This window comes from Symphalangus syndactylus, chromosome 1 (genome assembly GCF_028878055.3).
Source record: "Symphalangus syndactylus isolate Jambi chromosome 1, NHGRI_mSymSyn1-v2.1_pri, whole genome shotgun sequence".
Lineage (NCBI taxonomy): Eukaryota > Metazoa > Chordata > Mammalia > Primates > Hylobatidae > Symphalangus > Symphalangus syndactylus.
In genome coordinates this window covers 113,733,558-113,753,914 of record NC_072423.2, presented here as the reverse complement: position 1 = coordinate 113,753,914, position 20,357 = coordinate 113,733,558, and the positions used below count along the sequence as shown (strand labels likewise).

General features: G+C 46.4%; 1 protein-coding gene across 20 annotated transcripts in view; it reads right to left on the bottom strand.

Moving 5' to 3' along the window:
- Window positions 1–20,357, bottom strand: part of KIF9 (kinesin family member 9) — a 54,215-nt gene that overhangs the window by 22,789 nt on the left and 11,069 nt on the right. For 18 of the 20 annotated variants that reach the window (XM_063609747.1, XM_063609715.1, XM_063609725.1 and 15 more), the window contains 8 exons: window positions 20,026–20,191; window positions 18,252–18,358; window positions 15,928–16,152; window positions 11,241–11,324; window positions 11,037–11,129; window positions 9,796–9,943; window positions 8,354–8,418; window positions 5,314–5,391 (listed from right to left, as the gene is read on the bottom strand). In XM_063609747.1, the coding sequence (XP_063465817.1) occupies window positions 5,314–5,391; window positions 8,354–8,418; window positions 9,796–9,943; window positions 11,037–11,129; window positions 11,241–11,324; window positions 15,928–16,152; window positions 18,252–18,358; window positions 20,026–20,191 (966 nt within the window). The remainder of the gene's footprint in view (window positions 1–5,313; window positions 5,392–8,353; window positions 8,419–9,795; window positions 9,944–11,036; window positions 11,130–11,240; window positions 11,325–15,927; window positions 16,153–18,251; window positions 18,359–20,025; window positions 20,192–20,357) is intronic. The other 2 variants (XM_063609760.1, XM_063609763.1) reach the window with 1 other exon arrangement.

The window sequence follows — 20,357 nt, the reverse complement described above, 5'->3', positions numbered from 1 at the left end:
GAGTGTCTTCTCTAAAAGAGGCACAAGGTACTTCAAGCTGAGAACCCTCACTGTGAACAATAGGACTTCCTTTAGTTGTCATAAAAGGGCCACTGGAGGGAGCCCCTGACACCTGGATCCTGGGACTGGTGACCAAAACTGTGACCAGTCCACCGCCCCACTGGCCCTCTCCCAGACCAAAGGCCTGCTGTATTCTAGCCCTCATCCAACCAGGTCACCTGGGCACTGAGGCCCATCTGCCCTCACATAGCAAGGGTCAACAGAACCCCTGGCATCCTGATGGCTCTGTGGCAATTCAGGCACAAAGCCTGGGACCCAAGGCATGTGACCAGTGTCCAGATCCTTGATCTGCCCCTCTGGGAAGCCCCACGAAGTTCCCCTTCAGGTGTGGACTTCCTGTGGGATCAACAGGGCAGGCTTGGCCAGTCTCACCTGTCCACATGCCCTCCTTCCCCCAGCCCTAGAAAATGTATCATGGCCCAGCTGCAGAAAGTTTGACTGAGCCATCAGGGTCCTCCAGCTTGATGACTCTGTTCAGTGAGGCACAGCAGAGCCAAACTTACATGTCTGGGCCAATCAGAAGGTGATGTAGGAGGCTGGGTGCAGTGGCACATGCCTGTAATCCCAGCACTTTAGGAGGCCAAGGCGGGCAGATCACTTGAGGTCAGGAGTTCAAGACCAGCCTGGCCAACATGGTGAAACCCCATCTCTACCAAAAATAAAAAATAAAAAATAGCAGGGTGCGGTGGCACATGCCTGTAATCCCAGCTACTCAGCAGGCTGCGGCAGGAGAATGGCTTGAACCCGGGAGGCGGAGGTTGCAGTGAGCCAAGATTGCACCACTGCACTCCAGCCTGGGCAACAGAGTGAGACCCTGTCTCAAAAACAACAACAATGACAACAAACAGGGGCATTTTTTAGATAGGAAAAAAATGCCTTGGCAACAGCACAGACTTATGTAAGTTTCCTAATAGGCATTTTGATTATAAATGTAATGAGGATAATTCAGAGAATTCTGCTTAAGCTGCATATCAGGCTGTGGGGCAGCTCTCGGGTCAGGCAGTTTTCCGATTTTCATCCCACTGCAGCTTGCCAGTGTATCTTCTCTTGGTAGAGTGGGGTATACTAAGTCTCTCCCTGCTGTCTGTTTATGCCTGAGGCTCACAGCCCTTTACACCACTTCACAGAATCACCGACTGGCAGAGTGGGAGGGTCACTGCAGGTTATCAGGCCAACTTCCTTGTTCACAGAGGACAACCCTGAGGTTGAGAGGGTCTGAGCAACTCGCCACAGAGAGCTTATGGAAGAAGTGGATTAGGAACCCAGGCTTCTGCCTTACAGCCAGCCCCATCGGCCAAAGAAATTCTGAAGAAGCAATTCCACCCTCTTGAAAACAGGCGTCAATACCGAAGACAGTGCTGAAAATGACCTGAGAATACTGGCTACGGTCTAGGAAAGGCAGCAACCAAAATAACTTTTCTACATCTCTCTCAAGAACTCATGTTTGTAAAGAAAAATGCTTATCAGAAAGATTATAAACACATTCACACTGGATGGCACAGAGACTCACTCGGTTGGCCAGGGCCAACAATGCAGATCTTAAAACACAAATTACATGAAAAAGCATGATTCTCCAACTTCACCAGGGGTGGTGGCTCACACCTGTAATCCCAGTACTTTGGGAGGCTAAGAGGACCCCCTGAGCCCAGGAGCTCAAGACCATCCTGGGCAACATAGGGAGACCCCATCACTACAGAAAAAAAAAAAATTAGTCAGGCGTGGTGGCTCAGGCCTGTGGTCCCAGCTACTTGGGAGGCTGAGGTGGGAGAATTGCTTGAGCCCAGGCAGTTGAGGCTGCAGTGAGCCATGACAGCACCACTGCACTCCAGCTTGGGTGACAAAGCAAGACCCTGTCTAAAAAAATAATAATAATAAATAAAAAATAGGGGCATGAAAAACCTTCAGGACAGGTACAACATCCACCCAGCCAGGTTCACAGGTAGCAATGTTGATAATCCTAAGCTAAAGGAACACCAAATAAGAAAAGATAAGAAGGCCAAGCATGTTGGCTCATGCTTGCAATCCCAGCAATTTGGGAGGCTGAGGCTGGAGGATCACGAGGTCAGGAGTTCGAGACCAGCCTGGTCAACACAATGAAACCCCGTCTCTACTAAAAATACATAAATTAGTTGGGGGTGGTGGCAGGTGCCTGTAATCTCAGCTACTTAGGAGGCTGAGACAGGAGAATTGCTTGAACCTGGGAGGCGGAGGTTGCAGTGAGCCGAGATTGTGCCACTGCACTCCAGCCTGGGCGAAAGAGCTAGACTCCATCTAAAAAAAAAAAAACAGATAAGAAAATCTTCAAGAATACAGAAAAGCAGAAAAGCATACAAAATAATGCCATAAAACCTGGGCAAACTGCCCCAAAATGTGACTACAACAGTATGCTGTTACATTGGCTTCAGGGGTGGTTTTTTTTGTTGTTGTTTGTTTAGACAGATTCTCCCTCTATTGCCCAGGCTGGAGTGCAGTGGCATGATCTCCACTCACTGCAACCACTGCCCCTCAGGCACAAGCGATTCTTGTGCCTCAGCCTCCAGAGTAGCTAGGATTACAGGCAGGCACCACTACACCGAGCTAATTTTTACATTTTTTAGTAGAGATGGGATTCTCCATGTTGTCCAGCCTGGTCTTGCACTCCTGGCCTCAAGTGACCCGCCTGCCTCAGCCTCCCAAAGTACTGGGATTACAGGCATGAGCCACGCACCCAGCCCAGGGATTTTTTTTTTTTTTTAAGAAGTAAAACATTTCAGATAAATGTGAAGCTTCTGCATACCATGCTCCAATCCACTCCCCTCCCATCCCAAAAGGAACCCCTGGCCTCAGTCTGGTTTTTCACTCCCATGCATTTTTCCTTTTACTCCACACACATACATCCATTAATGGTATCAGCATCTCTCTGCATGTTTTTATATGTGGTGTAAATAATAGAGACTGTCATTTGGGCCACTTCAGGCATCTAGTTTTTTTCTCACTTGAGATTTATCCATGCAGGTAGCTCTAGCTCTGGCTCCCTCATCCCACAACTCATTTAGCTACTCCTCTGTTAAAGGATATTATGTTTCTAATTTTTCGCTATTATAGTAAGTACTATAAAGAGTCACTATTTAATCAATATTACAGTAAGTCTATAAAGAGACTTATAGACTCTATAGAAGAAGGGTGCTCACAGTGCTTGTTTTAATAGTGACTTCTATAGTCTCTCACACATGTGAGAATGTCTCTAGACTATATATACCTAGAAGCAATACTGCTGCGCTGTAGAAGGGAGAGGAGTGCTAAACAACATTTATTGAACATTTACCCCATGACAGCACTATGCTAAGAGGTTTCTACACATTATCTCATTCTTCACAAGATCTCTTTGAGCATGGATTGTGTTATCTACCCAACTTACAAATGAAGAAACTGAGCCTTAGAAAGTGTAGGCAATTTGGCCAGGTGTGGTGGCTCACTCCTGTAATCCCAGCACTCTGGGAGGCGGAGGCGGGCAGATCACCTGAGGTCAGGAGTTCAAGACCAGCCTGGCCAACATGGTGAAACCCTGTCTCTACTAAAAATACAAAAATTAGTTGGGTGTGATGGTGTGCGCCTGTAGTCCCAGCTACTTGGGAGGCTGAGGCAAGAGAATGGCTTGAGCCTGGGAGGGAGAGGTTGCAGTGAGCTGAGATTGCACCACTGCACTCCAGCCTGGGCGAGACTCCATCTCAACAAACAAAAATTAGCTGGGCATGGTAGCATGTGCCTGTAATCCCAGCTACTTGGGAGGCTGAGGCAGGAGAATGGCTTGAACCTGGGAGGTAGAAGTTACAGAGAGCAGAGATCGTGCCACTACACTCCAGCCTGGGTGACACAGGGAGATTGTCTCAAAAAAAAAAAAGTGTAGGTATTTTGCTGAGGCCATATACAGCTAATGGAGGAAAGAGCAGGGTGCTAAACCCAGGAGAGCCCAATCCAGTCACCATGGCCTTAACTAGGATGCCAGTGGTTCTCAAAGTGTGGCCCCAAGAGAGGAGGCATCAGTGTCATAAAAGGGCCTAAAGAACTTATTAGAAATGAGATAGAAGCCGACCTTAAGATGAAAATTTTTTAAAAAGAAGGGAAAAAAAGGGCATCTTCAGGCCCCACCCTAGACCGGCAGAATCAGAAACTCTGGGAATGGATCTAGTGACCTGTGGTTCAACATCAGTCAGGTGATTCTGATGCCTTGTCACATTTGAGAACCACTGCTCTAAGCTCCACTCCTTCCACAATCTCCAAACCATGGGTTAGTTCTACAGAGCCATAGGGACTGTCATTTTCCTTCAGGATTTAGAATCTGAAAAGTTTAACTGGTTTGTCAAGCTTAGGGCTTACAAATGCTCCTTTCTCCATGAGCTATGATTCCATGAGCATCTTAGAAGAAAGCCAAATTAACAATAAATGTGTTTTTACTACACCAGATGTTGCCAGAATGCTCCCCAAAGTGGTTGTATCAATTACACTTTGACCAGAAGTGGACAAGAGTTTCCATTTCTCCACATTCTCATCATAATTTTGTGTTGTCAAAAACATTCTAGTTTTTGCTAATTTAAGGGTAGAATTCCAACGAGGTTTTAATTTGTATTTCCCTTGTTAATGGTGATGCTGAGCACTCCCTCTGATTGGCCAGCTGTTTACTGGGAGGAAAGAAATTCTGTAGTGATATAGCCAGGTGATTCTGAAAGATGGTCCACACCACTTTAGCCCTTAGCTCTAAGGAAATCTCATGTAGAAGCCTAGAGCACCCAGAGTTTGTAGAACTAACTCATGGTTTGGAGACTGGGGAGGAAGTGGAGCTTAGAGCAGCGGTTCTCAAATGTGACAAGGCATCAGAATCACCTGACTGATATTGAACCACAGGTCACTAGATCCATTCCCAGAGTTTCTGATTCTGCCGGTCTAGGGTGGAGCCTGAAGATGTCCTTTTTTTTTTCTTTGTTTTTAAAAAATTTTCATCTTAAGGTCGGCTTCTATCCCATTTCTAATAAGTTCTTTAGGCCTCACATGTGAACTTGTTGGTGGCCTGACCTAGCCCTTTCACCCCATGACAGCCCCTAAGGGTCTCCAGGGACTCTGAAGACTCTGGCTAGTCCAGGAGTGGAAAGGGGCTTACCCAGGGCTACATGGGGATCTTTGGTTGAGGCAGGAAGGGAAGCCTCGCTTGTGTGACCCAAGTAGCAGACCCATACACTTTCCCCACAGTGGGACACCTGCCCACAACCCCTGCTGTACCTCAGCGTCATACTTTTCATTGATGGCAGGCTCAGTGGTGACTAGCTTCATCCTGCTGGCAAATCTCAATGAAGATAGCTGAAAAACAGAGCAGGTAGACGTTAGATGGCTCGCCACTAAAGTGAGACCCCAAGAGACCCGCCTTCTCAGAGACCTTGCCTGCCCTTTCATGGCTCCTTAAGCTCCCTTGCCAACCTGTGTTGGTTCCCTTCCCCCGGAGGACATTGGTCAAAAGGGTTCTTGGGTATGAGGTCCCCATGAGAAGAGCAGGAAGGTGATAGAGGGCATATCCAGCAGCCTGGCCCTCGTCATGTAGACTGTGAGGATGCGCACTGGTCTATTTCCTCATCCAAACCTGATCACTTTCTACCTCTAGGCCTCTGCTCAGGTGACTCCTGCCTGGAGTACCCTTTTCTGTCCTCCTATGCTGTCTGCCTTCCTGCGTTCCACTCTTTCTCCAAGGCTCAGCTGAAAATCAGCTTCCTTCCTGAAGCCCTCCTGGTTTTCCTTCACATGAAACGTCTCTGCCCCTTCCACAAACCACAGTGTTCCCCCTCCTTCACACAATTTTCAGGGTCTATCTAGATCAGCCATGTCCAACAGAGATACAATGCAAACTACAAATGTAAGCCATACATGTAATTTTATATTTTCTAGTAACCATGTAAGAAAAGCTAAAAAGAAGCAGGTGAAAATAATTTTAATATGTTTTATTTAAATTTTAACCCAAGATACCAAAAATATTATGGTTTGTTTGTGGGGTTTTGTTTTGTTGTGTTCTTTTGAGACAGGGTCTTGCTCTGTCATCCAGATTGGAGTGCAGTGGCACAATCATAGCTCACTGCAGCCTCAACCTTCTGGGTTTGGGCAATCCTCCCACCTTAGCCTCCTGAGTAGCTGGGGCTACAGGTGTGAGCCACTGCACCTGGCCCCAAAATGTTATAATTTCAACATGTAATCAACATTTTTAAATTATTGAGATATCTTACCATCTGATATGGTTTGGATCTCTGTCCCCACCCAAATCTCATGTTGAAATATAATCCCCAATGCTGGAGGTGGGGCCTGGTGGCAGGTGATTGGATCATGGGGGCGGACTTCCCCTTTGGTGCTGTTCTCATGGTAGTGAGTGAGTTCTCATGAGATCTGGTCATTTAAACGTGTGGCACCTCCCTGCCCCTCACTTTCCTCCTCCTGCTCCTGCCATGTAAGATGCGTTTCACCACATTGGCCAGGCTGGTCTCAAACTCCTTACCTCAAGGAGTGATCTGCCCACCTCAGCCTCCCAAAGTGCTTGGATTACAGGCATGAGCCATCACACCTGGCCTCAACCATGCTTTTTATGCCATGAGACCAAGAAGTTCCAAAAGCCTTCCTCTGGTAATGCTGCCTGCACGTCAGCTGGAGCTCTTCCCCTGCCTCCCAAGTCCCAGGGTGCTGGATGTACGACAGGAGCACTCTCCTTGGAAGCTGGGACAGTCCCTAATGCACACAGCTGGGAGACCCTGCAGGCATGTCTTGCCCTGAAGCATCTTTGGAAATAATCTGTTTCTCCTAAGTAGATTCTCCAGGTGACTGAAGCTTGCCTTAAACATCCACACTTGAAAAGTAAAATGTCTAATGATAGCTTTCCTAATCTGTCTTTTGTGGGGGTTTTTTGTTTTGTTTTTTTGAGACATCTTGCTCTGTCACCCAGGCCGGAGTGCAGTGGCGCAATCTCAGCTCACTATAACCTCTGCCTCCCAGGTTCAAGCGATTCTCCTGTCTCAGCCTCCCGAGTAGCTGGGACCACAGGCGTGCACCACCATGACTAGCTAATTTTTGTATTTTTAGTAGAGATAGGGTTTCACTATGTTGGTCAGGCTGGTCTTGAACTCCTGACCTCAGGTGATCCACCCACTTCAGCCTCCCAAAGTGCTGGGATTACAGGCGTGAGCCACCACACCCGGCCCCTAATCTGTCTTATCTATGATAGGTGGCACTTCAGAGGAAGGTTGGGAAAGCCCCAAGCTGGAGGTGCTCAGCTGTGTGGACTCACCTGTGTCACTGGGCTAGACCTTTATTCCTGCCTCTAATTCTCACAAGCTTCTCCCTTCCCCAGGCCACCTGTGTCCTGCCACTTGGATAATCTCTCTGACTAATCCCACCTCTGGCCACAGCCCTCCCCTACTCAAACCCTATGACAGCTCCAGCCACCTGCAGGAGAACAGCCAAGGCCTCAGCCGGGCCACTAGAGCCCATTCAGCCCCCGTGATTTCTTTTCTTCTTCTTGCTGAGAGCCCCCACCCCCCGCAGTAGACAGATGTTCCTGGTGTGGGTCACATCTTCAGTCCCACTATTACCTCTGCCAGGAATACCTCTGCTTATCCTACTGCCAATCCTTTAACCCCAGCCAGCTCAGTGCCCACCTTTCCCTACTCCAGCTTCAGGAAAAGTTCCCCATCACCCCCATCCTGGCCTCCACTGAAGGTCTCCTCCCTCTGGGCCTCACATTACTTAGGACCATGGCTTCTCTGTCTTTCTGGGTTGAGGATGCTGAGGCCCAAGGGCATTTAAGACTAATTTCTGCAAGGTTACTCCTCCTTACCATGGCGCACATGGCAGGTGCTTAATACCATCTGCTCATACTGGCCTTATAACCACAGCCTGGAACCCTGTGGGGTTTTCAAGATGTTTAAACATGTGTGATTATAAAGAACAAGTGACCAACGATCCTTCTCGATCCCAATTCCAGGAGCAGCACCCCAGGAAACGTGGCCCTTGTCTTCACAAAGCTGGCTCTCAGCCTCCCTCCTCACACAGTCCCCCATGCTGAGCCTGCCTGCTGGCTGGCCCTCTTCCTCTACACAGCTTAGTGCTTGGTGTGTGGATCCTGGCTCTGGGCCCCCTCAGCAACTGTGGCTCAGACTTACCCCTGGATCCTTCCACTCTTGACAATGTCTATGGCCACTGTGCCAGGTTAGCCAGCCTGGAGCCTTACCCTTCCCTGGCACCCATGAAGGGGGATTCCAATCTGGCTTCATTGACTGTCTTTACATACCGTTTCTTCTAACTGGGCAGCTTCTCCATACATGTTTGTCACGAGGACCATATTGCAGTTTCCCCCTGAGGAAAGCAAGACACAGAAGGGCTATGAACCGTGTGTTTTTTCTGCTCCAAAGGAGTTGATGGGGTCTGTTATACACTGAATGTTTTTTGTTTTCTTTGAAACAGGGTCTCACTATATCACCCAGGCTGTAGTGCAGTGACACAATTACAGCTCACTGCAGCCCCAATCTCCTGGGCTCAAGCGATCCTCTTGCCTCAGCCTTCCAAGTAGCTGGCACCACAGGTGCACACCACCACATCTGGCTAATTTTTTTTTGTTTTTAGTAGAGACAAGGTCTTGCTATGTTGCCCAGGCTGGTCTTGAACTCCTGGCCTCAAGTGATCCTCCTGCCTCAGCCTCCCAAAATGCTGGGATTACAGGTGTGAGCCACCACACCTGGTCAAGACTGAATGTTTTTGTCCTTACAAAATTCATATGTTGAAGCTGTAACCCCGATGTGATGGTATCTGGGTAGAGGACTTGGGGAGGGGGAGGTAATTTGGTTTAGTTGAAGTCAGAGGGTGGGGCCCCCATGATGGGGTTAGTGTCCTTATGAGGAAAGAGACCAGAGCCCTCTCTTTCTTTCCATGTGAGGATACGCGAGAAGGTGGCCATCTGCAAGCCAGGAGGAGGGCCCTCACTAGGCATTGAATCTGCTGGCACTTGAATCTTGAACCTTCCAGTCTCCAGAACTATGTGAAATAAATGCCTGTTGTTTAAGCCACTTAGTTTATGGTATTTTCTTATAGCAGCCTGAACTGAGAAAGGGTCAGAGAGGACACACACATCTGTGAGGCTGGGAGGTAAGGGGAAGAGAGAAAGAGAGGCCAGCAGATGTACCTAAAAGAGGATCCAGGAGAAAACAGCAGAGGAGAGATGATACAGGGCAGGGAGGGGCAGGGACAGGAGAAGGAGGTATGAGTTGGAGCTTTGCTCAGGGTGGCACTCAGTTAACAATCAGACACTAGTGACTGTGTTGTCAGGCTCAACACAAAGGCCTAGGGCCATGGGGATGATAAGACACAGCCCCTGCTGCTCTGTACAGGAGGCTGCAGGGGAAGGGAAGACGCCATGGGAGAGAGGCCCTCGCCCCAAGTCTTCAGGCTGTGAAGGATTCTGCCAGCTGTCCCCTCAGGACAAGGGGAAAAGAGAAGGTATTCCTAGTACAGGTAAAAAGCCTAAGGAAGGTTCTGAGGAGTGAATAGCATGGTGTGTTCTGGGCACAGCGCTTGATTCTGCCTTTCCAGGTGTCTGAAGTCACTGTGAATGTGCTGCAGGTGAATCCATGCCACCAGGAGGGAGCAATTCTATTATCGCCAGTGGCAGATGTGCCAAACCTGTCCCTCCCCAAAGACACAGACCCTCCTCCCTGGGCAGCAACTGTACCCCCTCACCTAACGAGTCCTTCAGAGCGTGGGTGAGCTTGCACTGCCGAAAGGGGATGTGGTCCCGCTTCTGGTCCCCGAGGGCAATGATGGCCTGCTCCAGGAATGAGAGTGATTTGTTGATGCAGGTGGCTTCCTTCAGGACTCGGCCCTCAGACTACAAAGAAAAGGTCAGTTCCACTTTGGATGGAATAAAGCAGCTGCCCCAATAAGAATAGCAGTCTTCCTGGTCTGGAGAAATGCTATAAGTCTGTGGTCAGGTCAGCGCCTCCTTCCCAGAACCAGGGTCTTCTTTCAACGTCATGCGATTGTATTCCATCTTGGGCTAATAATGGTAATACCAAAACTCAGAAATATTCATGTGAACACTCATGTGAAAGCTCATGCGAATGTGAATGCTTACATGAATATTCATATGGACATTCACTCAAAGATTCACACTAATATGAATATGTACTGAAATACTTGTCTAGATATTTGAGCAAAGAATCCTGTGAATATTCACACAAACACTCATGAATGCACATACAAATGCTCATCTGAATACTCTTGTTAATACTTGTGCTAATATACTCATACAAATATTTATTTGAAATACTCATGCAAATATTCATATGAATACTCGTATTCATTCACAAAGAAGCCAGGTGTGGTGGCTCACGCTTGTAATCCCAGCACTTTGGGAGGCCAAAGCAGGAGGATCACTTGAGCCCAGGAGTTCAAGTTCAGCCTCGGCAACATAGCGAGACCCCGTCTCTACAAAAAAACTTAAAAATTAGCTGGTCATGGTGGTGCGTACCTGTGGTCCCACATACTTGAGACACTGAAGTGGGATGATCACTTGAGCCCGGGAGGTCAAGGCTGCAGTGAGCCGTATTTGTGCTACTGTACCCCAGCCTGGGAGACACAGCGAGACTGTGTCTCAAAACAACAAAAACACACACAGAGAAATGCTATACCAGCAAGGAATATTTTACTGAGCACTGAGTGCCAGGCACTTTGCTAAGAATGTAGAGGGCATTATCTCATTTAATGTTAACAAAAATCTTCTGAGGTAGGAACCGCCCCCAGGTAATAGCCGTTCCCTCTTTGCCAATCCTGTCCCTCCAGCAAGCCCACATGTCCCACTTCGCCTAGCTCAGGACTGTGTTCACAAATATCCAATGAGTCATGGCCCAGATGTGTAGGCACTATGCCAGAAAAAGGGCTCGTGGCTTATTGAGTAGCAACCTCCAGCCCCCATCACTTACCCCAGACTTCCCCAGCCTCTCTGAGCCTGCAAGATCCACCAAGTTAATTTTGGAAGTGATGTACTTTTCCTCTGATAAGGTCCGGGAATGCGCCTACAAAACATCCAAGCAGAAGTTAGACTGTTACAGGGAGAAGTTTCTGACTGAGCAGGCCCCATGGGAATTGACTGCCCCACCTGGGCTGATCAAAGAGCTTGCACCTACCTCTAAGTAGATGGTGAAAATGCAGTGTGATCTGGAAGAGTTTTTGTTCATAGTGTGGGAGGCTATAATCCTGTTGGTCTCACCCTGAAGAGGAAGGGAATCATAGGCAACATTTCGAAAAACTAAAACGACAAGGCACTTGGGTCATTTTTCAATTATACCAATAGCTACACAAGTGGTCTCGTATCACTGAGATCAGCTGGGCCTTCCAGGCAAAACTCTTTTATGAACTAATAGAAAGGGAGTCAAATTGGAGTCCACAGCTACACTTTCACCTGCTGCTGGGGACGTGTGAATTGGTATAGCTTTCTGGAAAGCAAAGTGACAATAAAAATCAAGAGCCTTAAAAATGTTTATGAATATTGAATCAGAATCAACCTGCAGGTCCAACAATTTGGGAATGATCTATGTGTACAATGGAATATTGGGCAGCCAGGAAAATGCTGACACATAGTTTTTAATAACAGAGAAATGTAGAATCCAAAATCATATTATAGCATGATCTAAGGAATGCAAAAGCATTCATAGAAGAAATAAGCAGAATTCTGCTAATAAGATGTTAATAATAGTTGCTTCTGGGTTGGGGTTTATAGGTTATTTTTTCTTTTTTATACAGTTTTGTGTTTTTTTTTTAGTGAGCATGTATTACTTTAAAAAAAATTTTATATTTTTATTTATTTATTTTGTGTTCTCCTTAATTTTTTTTTTTTTTTTTTTTTTGAGAGAGCATCTCAGTCTGTCACCCATACTAGAGTGTGGTGGCATGATCTCGGCTCACTACAACCTCTGCCTCCTGGTCCCAAGCCATCCTCCCACCTCAGCTTCCTGAGTAGCTGGGACTACAAGCGTGCACTGCCACACCTGGCTAATTTTTGTATTTTTTGTAGAGACAGGGTTTCACCATGTGCCCAGGCTGGTCTGGAACTCATGAGTTCAAGAGATCCGCCCGCCTCGGCCTGCTACAGTGCTGGGATTACAGGCATGAGCCACTGTGCCTGACCTAGTAATTTGTATTTTTAAAGGGACAGTAGGCCCTTACCTCTAATTTACAGGAGGAGGCCTTATGACCAGAATATACTTAAAAAGGAATTTTTTGTAGAGACAGGGTAGTGGTGTGGTGGAAATGGCTGTTCTTGGAGAAAAAGGTCCTTGAGGGATAGACTGATGTCTCCTTAATGCTGATGAGAAGTGCTATGAACAAGCCCCAAAGTGAGGGTGGGGGACAGCCCCCCTGGGGAGAGGAGAGCACCTGCTGAAGCGGGAAGGCCTGAGGCTGTGGAGCAAGCCTAGCAGACCCCTGTGGCCATACCTCTATAGCTCATAGTAGTGAGGCTATATAGCCTGTGATCAGGCCTGTTCTACAAATCCAGTGACATTCACCAAGAATATAAGGGGTCACTTCATTTTTCTTCTTCTTCTTTTTTTTGAGATCATTCTCCCTCTGTTGCCCAGGCTGAAGTGCAGTGGCATGATGTTGGCTCATTACAACCTCTGCCTCCTGGGCTCAAGTGATCCTCCTACCTCAGCCTCCCAAGTAGCTAAAATCACAGGTACAGACCACCATGCCAGGCTAATATTTTATATTTTTTTTGTAGAGACAGGGTTTCGCCATGTTGCCCAGGCTGGTCTCAAACTCCTGAGCTCAAGCAATCCTCCTGCCTCAGACTCCCAAAGTGCTGGGATTACAGGCATGAGCCATCACACCAGGTCATTCGCCTTTACTCTTCAGTCCCCCTTCTGAAGTACCCTCTTGCCTTGTCTTTCTTTCTTTTTTTGTATTTTTAATAGAGAGGGGGTTTCACCGTGCTGGCCAGGCTGGTCTCGAACTCCTGACTTCCAGTGATCCGCCTGCCCCGGCCTCCCAAAGCTCTGGGACTATAGGCGTGAGACACCGTGCCTGGCCTTGCCTTGTCTTTCTGGCCCTTAAAAAAAGTTCCTGCTATTGACGTTGAGGAAGTAAGTTGCTATGCTGTGAGAAGGCGCTATGATCATGCCTGTGAATAGCCATTGCACAGGTGCCCATTGCCTGGGCAACACAGTGAGAACTCACATAAAAAAATAAACAGTTCCTAGCCTATATGACTTCTAAAAGAATAACATACACTTGACTGATTTCTTTTTTTGTTTTTGAGACAGAGTGTTGCTCTATTACCCAGGCTGGACTGCAGTGGCATGATCTCAGCTTACTGAAACCTCTACCTCCTGGGCTCAAGTGATCCTCCCACCTCAGCCTCCCAAGCAGCTGGGACCACAGGCATGCACCCCCATGCCTGGCTAATTTTTGTATTTTTGGTAGAGATGGGGTTTCACTGTGTTGCCCAGGCTGGTCTCGAACTCATGAGCTCAAGTGATCCACCCACTTTGGCCTCCCAAAGTGCTGGAATTACAGGCGTGAGCCACTGTGCCAGCGCATTTGACTGGTTTCTAAGAGCCTTTATTTTATTTTTTTGAGATAGAGTCTTGCTCTGTTGCCCAGGCTGGAGTGCAATGGCGCAATCTCAGCTCACTGCAACCTCTGCCTCCCGGGTTCAAGCAATTCTCCTGCCTCAGCCCCCCGAGTAGCTGGGACTACAGGTGCCCACCACCACTCCCAGCTAATTTTTTTTTTTTTGAGATGGAGTCTCCCTCTGTTGCCAGGCTGGAGTGCAGTGGCGCAATCTCGGCTCACTGCAACCTCCGCCTCCCGGGTTCAAGCTATTTCCTGCCTAAGCCTCCCGAGTAGTTGGGAGTTAGCGCCACCACGTCCAGCTAATTTTTGTATTTGTAGTAGAGACGGGGTTTCACCATGTTGGCCAGGATGATCTCAATCTCCTGACCTTGTGATCCGCCCGCCACAGCCTCCCAAAGTGTTGGGATTACAGGCATGAGCCACTGTGCCCTGCCTAATTTTTGTATTTTTAGTAGAGATGAGATTTCACCATGTTGGCTAAGCTGGTCTCGAACTCCTGACCTCAAGTGATCCACCCACCTCGGCCTCTCGAAGTGCTGGGATTATAGGCATGAGCCACCGCACCTAGCTCTAAGAGCTTTTGTATAGTAAGCATGCTAATTCTTATTTTTTTCTTTTTCTTTTCTTTTTTTTTTTTTTTGAGAAGGAGTTTTGCTCTTGTTGCCCAGGTTGGAGTGCAATGGTACGATCTTGGCTCACTGCAACCTATGCCTCCCGGGTTCAAGTGATTCTCCTGCCTCAGCCTCCCTAGTAGCTGGGATTACAGGCACCCACCACCACACCTAGCTAAATTTTGTATTTTTAGTAGAGATGGGGTTTCACTATGTTGGCCAGGCTGGTCTCAAACTCCTGATCTCAGGTGATCCACCCACCTCAGCCTTCCAAAGTGCTAGGATTACAGGCATCAGCCACTGCACCCGGCCTTATTTTTTTCCATACAAGAGCTCGTAATTTAATATTAACTGAAAAAAGGGACATAAGAATCATTTCAACTATGTAAAGAAAAAACTGCACAGGAAAAAAGACTGGAAGGAAATGAGCTAAAATATGCCTTATTGTTGCCTTATGTAAAAAATAGATTATGCATGAATCATTTTTTCTTTTTCTTTTTATTTATGTAACAGGAAAGGAAGAGGAAATAAAATTCTTTTTTGTTCCTATATATTTTTTTCAGCACTATCTGAACTTGCTAAATGTGCATATATTAATTTCCATTCTGATAATCAAAGTAAGTAAAAAACTAGCTGGACACAGTAGCTTGCCTGTAATCCCTGCACTTTGAGAGGCTGAGGTGGGAAGATCGCTTGAGCCCAGGAGTTCAAGACCAGCCTGGGCAACATGGCGAGACCTTGTCTCTACAAAAAAAAAAAAAAAAAAAATTAAGTGGGCATGGTAGCATGCGCCTGTGGTCCCAGCTACTTGGGAGGCTGAGGCAGGAGGATCACTTGAGCCCAGGAGGTCAAGGCTGCAGTGAGCCATGTTCATGCCAGTATACTCCAGACTTGGAGACAAACCAAGACCCTGTCTCAAAAAAAGAAAAAAAGAACAAAGAAAAAGAAAAGCTCTTTAGTTTAATTAGATCCCATTTGTCAATTTTGGCTTTCGTTGCCATTGCTTTTGGTGTTTTAGACATGAAGTCCTTGCCCACGCCTATGTCCTGAATGGTATTGCCTAGGTTTTCTTGTAGGATTTTAATGGTTTTAGGTCTAACATTTAAGTCTTTAATCCATCTTGAATTAATTTTTGTATAAGGTGTAAGGAAGGGATCCAGTTTCAGCTTTCTACATATGGCTAGCCAGTTTTCCCAGCACCATTTATTAAATAGGGAATCCTTTCCCCATTTCTTGTTTTTGTCAGGTTTGTCAAAGATCAGATAGTTGTAGATATGCGGCATCATTTCTGAGGCCTCTGTTCTGTTCCATTGATCTATGTCTCTGTTGTGGTACCAGTACCATGCTGTTTTGGTTACTGTAGCCTTGTGGGGACTGTTGTGGGGTTGGGGGACGGGGGAGGGACAGCATTAGGAGATATGCCTAATGCTAAATGACGAGTTAATGGGTGCAGGAAATCAACAAGGCACATGGATACATATGTAACAAACCTGCACATTGTGCACATGTACCCTAAAACCTAAAGTATAATAATAATAAAAAAAAAAAAGAAAGAAAAAGAAAAGCTGAGAAGGAGGGTGGGAGGGAGGGAGAGAAGGAAAGGAACCCTCAGGTTTTATTATCTCACCTCAAAAAGGAGGCTAAATGCATCCTCCTCCTGACTTGTGAGGTGAACTGACAAGCCCTTAATGAAGACTCCTTGAGGGTTTTCCACGATGGTCATTGGTGTGACTGAGGGTCCAACATAGGGCAGAGTGGACAGGAGATCAAACAGGCTCTCATTATAGATTTCCAAGTAGGAAACGCGCACAGTGATGGCATGTGTGGGGCGTTCTTCGATCGTCCTAAAAACCTAGATGACAGATTGTACAGCGGTCACCAAGAGCAGAACTCCAACAGCCAGCTAGCATAAGGGGGGCTTCTTACCTCAGAAGGGAACATCAAGACATAGAATAATTCTTATCCTAAAGGAATTGGGTGATATTTAGTATCATCTTGTAGGTTTTTGAGGCTTGACATCAGATTGGCTAACACTTGAACCATCTCAAAAAGTAGAGGCATAATGAGTGGAAAGGACTCTGGAGTGAGGATTTCTTATTTTATAGAGTCTCATCATTTATATGCCTCTTTCAAATCTATTTAATTCCATCCACATATAAATCTCTGTGATTGAGGCAGTGCAGGGGCAATATCTATTTGTGGAAGGCACCACGAAATAAAATTATTTGTTGGCCGGGTGTGGTGGCTCACACCTGTAAGCCCAGCACTTTGGGAGGCAGAGGTGGGCAGATCATGAGGTCAGGAGACCGAGACCATCCTGGTCAACATGGTGAAACCCTGTCTCTACTAAAATTACACAAATTAGCTGGGCGTGGTGGTGTGTGCCTGTAGTCCCAGCAACTCTGGAGGCTGAGGCAGGAGAATCTCTTGAACCCAGGACGTGGAGCTTGCAGTGAAATGAGATCGCGCCACTGTACTCCAGCCTGGGTGACAGTGAGACTCCATCTAAATAAATAAATAAATAAACAAATAAAATAATTTGTCTATGGTCACTCATCTAGTAAGGATAGAAGTAAAGCCAGAACTCAGCCTTCTCAACTCCTAACTCCCTCCCCAGTGCTTATCAAGGAAGGGATAATTCCTGACGTCCTGCCTTCCTCTAAGAATTTAGACTTGTTCTGTTCAAAATGGTAGACACAAGTTACAGATGGCTGCTGAGTACCTAAAATGTGGCTAGTACAAATGAACTGAATTTTAAATTTTATGTAATTTTCATTACATTTAGATTTAAAAACTGATGCAATTCAGTTATTGGTAAACTTTAAGTATGTCTGGAACAACTTGGGTATGTAAATCTACTTTTTCAACATTTTATGAAATCTAAATACAGATCAAGCATTTCCGATAATATTTATGCCTAAACTGAAATGTGCCCCAAGTATAAAATATGTACTGGATTTCAAAGACTTAGTATGAGAAAAAGAATGTAAACTATCTCAATAAGTTTATATTGATTACATGCGGAAGTATTTTAAACATATTTAGTTAAATAAAATATATCATTAAAATTAATTTCATCTGTTTATTTTTGCTTTTTTAAATGTGGTTACTGGAAAACTCAAATTTGCATGTGACTTACAGTATATTTCTATTAGTAGCACTGGGCTAGATTACTAAAGTCTAAGATGCTGAGATACTGAAGCTTTGACAGTGGGATATTAAGGATATTGCTCCAAAAACAAGAGCATGGATGGTTCACATACTAGAGGAATGTCTACACTTCTTACAGGACAGGGCTGCAAAAAACCCTGTCCTATAACACTTATAGGACAGGGCTGTAAAGCTGCCAAGATGCTTTCGGGGAAAGTCTTTTGCCTCCTACCTCTGACCAGAGGGTCCTTACAGATCCCAGGCTAGTGGGGCCCAAAGGAAGGCCCTTCTGTCCTATCTTCAGTTATGCTATTGAGACCCCCAAGGCTGACACAGTCCTGAAAGCTCAAGTAATGCCCTCCTTCTTGCTTTTGATCTTTCAGGGGCTGTGGTGGTGAAAAAAGCCAGAGGAGGCCAGTAAGGAAGCTCTGCAAGGGTCTATATGCCCCTCATTAAAACCAGGAAGGAGAATGATTAGGACCTCCAAATTCTTAATTACAGGATCACAGACCATTGGAGCAGCAAGAGGCTGATTAGCATGCCTGACTCCCTCCTTCCCAAATGAGGAAACACGCTCAGTGTGGGTATGGCTCAGAGTCTGACACCTAACCTCCTGGTTTCCTGAGGCCCCTGACTCTACTGACTCCAGAGTCCTGTGTATGTTGTCTCCAGTACCAGTATCCACTGCAACTCCTTTGAGGCCTGGTCCCCACTGTCTCTAGTAGCTGGCCTGGGGTCAGTAACATCTATGGCAGAGAGAGGGAACCTGTGTGGCATCCCACCCTTGGGCCCACTCTCTACCTGCTGCAGGGCACGAGGGAGGATCCCCCGGTGCTTGTAGTTCTCAGTTGCCCCCGTCATGGTGTATGTCTTGCCAGCTCCTGTCTGCCCATAACACATGATGGTGCCTGCAAACATTTCAAAACATGGTGACATCCAGGAAAATAGCTCCAAGGATAACTCTCCCCTCCCCCAGCATGCCTGGTGCCAGCCAGGGCCCTCAGCATGAAGATGGCCAGTGGGAGCAGCCAAGAACATCAGGAATTCCACCATGGAAGAGGATGAGTGGGCAGAGGAACAGGGACAAAAGTGGTCAAAACAAGGACATGTGCCCTGAATCTGTGGTCCCCACAATGCTCTGCTGTTCCCTCCACCAAGAGATGATCCGGCCCTAGGGCTTCTGAGAAGGGCAGGGAATCTCAGGGTACAGAGGAACTGGAACTTTTCCTAAAAAGATGAGGAGGGAGATAGGAGCATTAGACTCCAGGCCTTCTCTAGCACAGCTATGAACCGCCAGGGTCTCAGGGTTGGCAGGAGGCATCAAATTCCCCACAGAGGCAAAGAGGGTCTTTCAAAATCTCCAGGAAGAGATGAAGTGGAAAGGGCATTTTCTGTCAAGGGTGAGAATTCTTTGCAGACTACAAATTCCTGCCGGATCAAACAGGGCTCCTAGTTGGTTCCATGTCACTTCCAGAAATGTACCACCATGATCAGGCCCTGATCTGGTCCACTGCCCACCCTGGGAAGACTTTCATTGCACTTATCAACATCCTTTAGGTCTACCATCACCACCAGGCTCTGGGATGCAAACCATGCAGTCACCCTGAACTCCAGCTCCTATCTGTTCTTCCCCTTAGCATGGGCAGCCTGAGCCAGACCCCATCCCACAGACTGCCCATGGGCATTTACATGGCAGATCTGCCCAGGCAATGCTGGGCTGTGGAAATTTTTTGCCTTCGTCACACAGACATTCTAGTTCTTGGGACTGGTAGCAGGTTTTACACAAGGGATCCTGATTCAGCATCTGAGCTGGAGCCAGAAATGGTGTCTATTAACCCAACACAAATGAACAGGAAGGAGTCACTTCAGCTGCAAATCAGAGCCCATCTGTGGTTCCACAGCACCAGTGTTCAAGACTATTCATCTCCCTGGGCCTTAGTTCCTCTGTCTTCACCTCCTCAAGGTCACAATCTCCTCAGAGCATCATGAAAACCAAAAGAGAACCTCCTTAAGTCAGTGGGGACCACATCTACGTATCATATTCAGGATAAATTACAGCATCTACACTCAACGCACTTTTAAATATAAAACCTAAACTTACAAAACAGGGAACATCCTAGTCAGCAGCCACCAGATGGCAAAGTCTACAAACTGTGATATATTCTTTTATACAATCCTATACTAGAATATCAACTGTACATTGATTGTGTTGGCAGAATACATGAAAATAGCTCCTAGCAGGAAGCTGAGAGACAAATGTTTGGACTCCATCAAATTCATCATAAAGACGCATCTTCAAAACTAATACTTGAGAGATTTGAAACAGGATAATTGAACCCCTGTGACCTATAGAGAGCCACAGTCTTTTAATTTTCCTATGAAGGTAGAATCCCAGCACATTGGATCAAGCCACGCCCACAATGTCAACAAGCAAACAGTAAGTTTTGCAACATAACAACATGGAGACAGACAAACATACAAATGATAGTAAGTGAGGTTTTATTTTATTCACCATAAAATATTTGCATCTCTTACTCCTCAGGTTCTTACATGAGACAACAGTTAATTAAGTTACCATTATAGCCATCGAGGGCCTGAGAAACCACATCCTTCGCAACTGTCTCATAAACCAAGTCCTGGGAGGCATCGTGAAGAACTCCATCCAACTTAAACGACCAGTCTGTCTGTTGGTTATTGACAACTCCTCTCCGAATGTCTTTTTTTAAGTGAATATCAATGCTCTAGGAAAAAAGAGTGAGAAAGAAAAAAATGTTTTTTGTTCAAAAATGGGTATAAAAAAATCACTGACAGCTGAGGCCTAATCTGGAGGGAACAGAGGAAGTGAACTGTAGGATGAATGAGGACTCCCGCGTAGGGGCTGATATTCCGATGAATTCTTTGGGATGG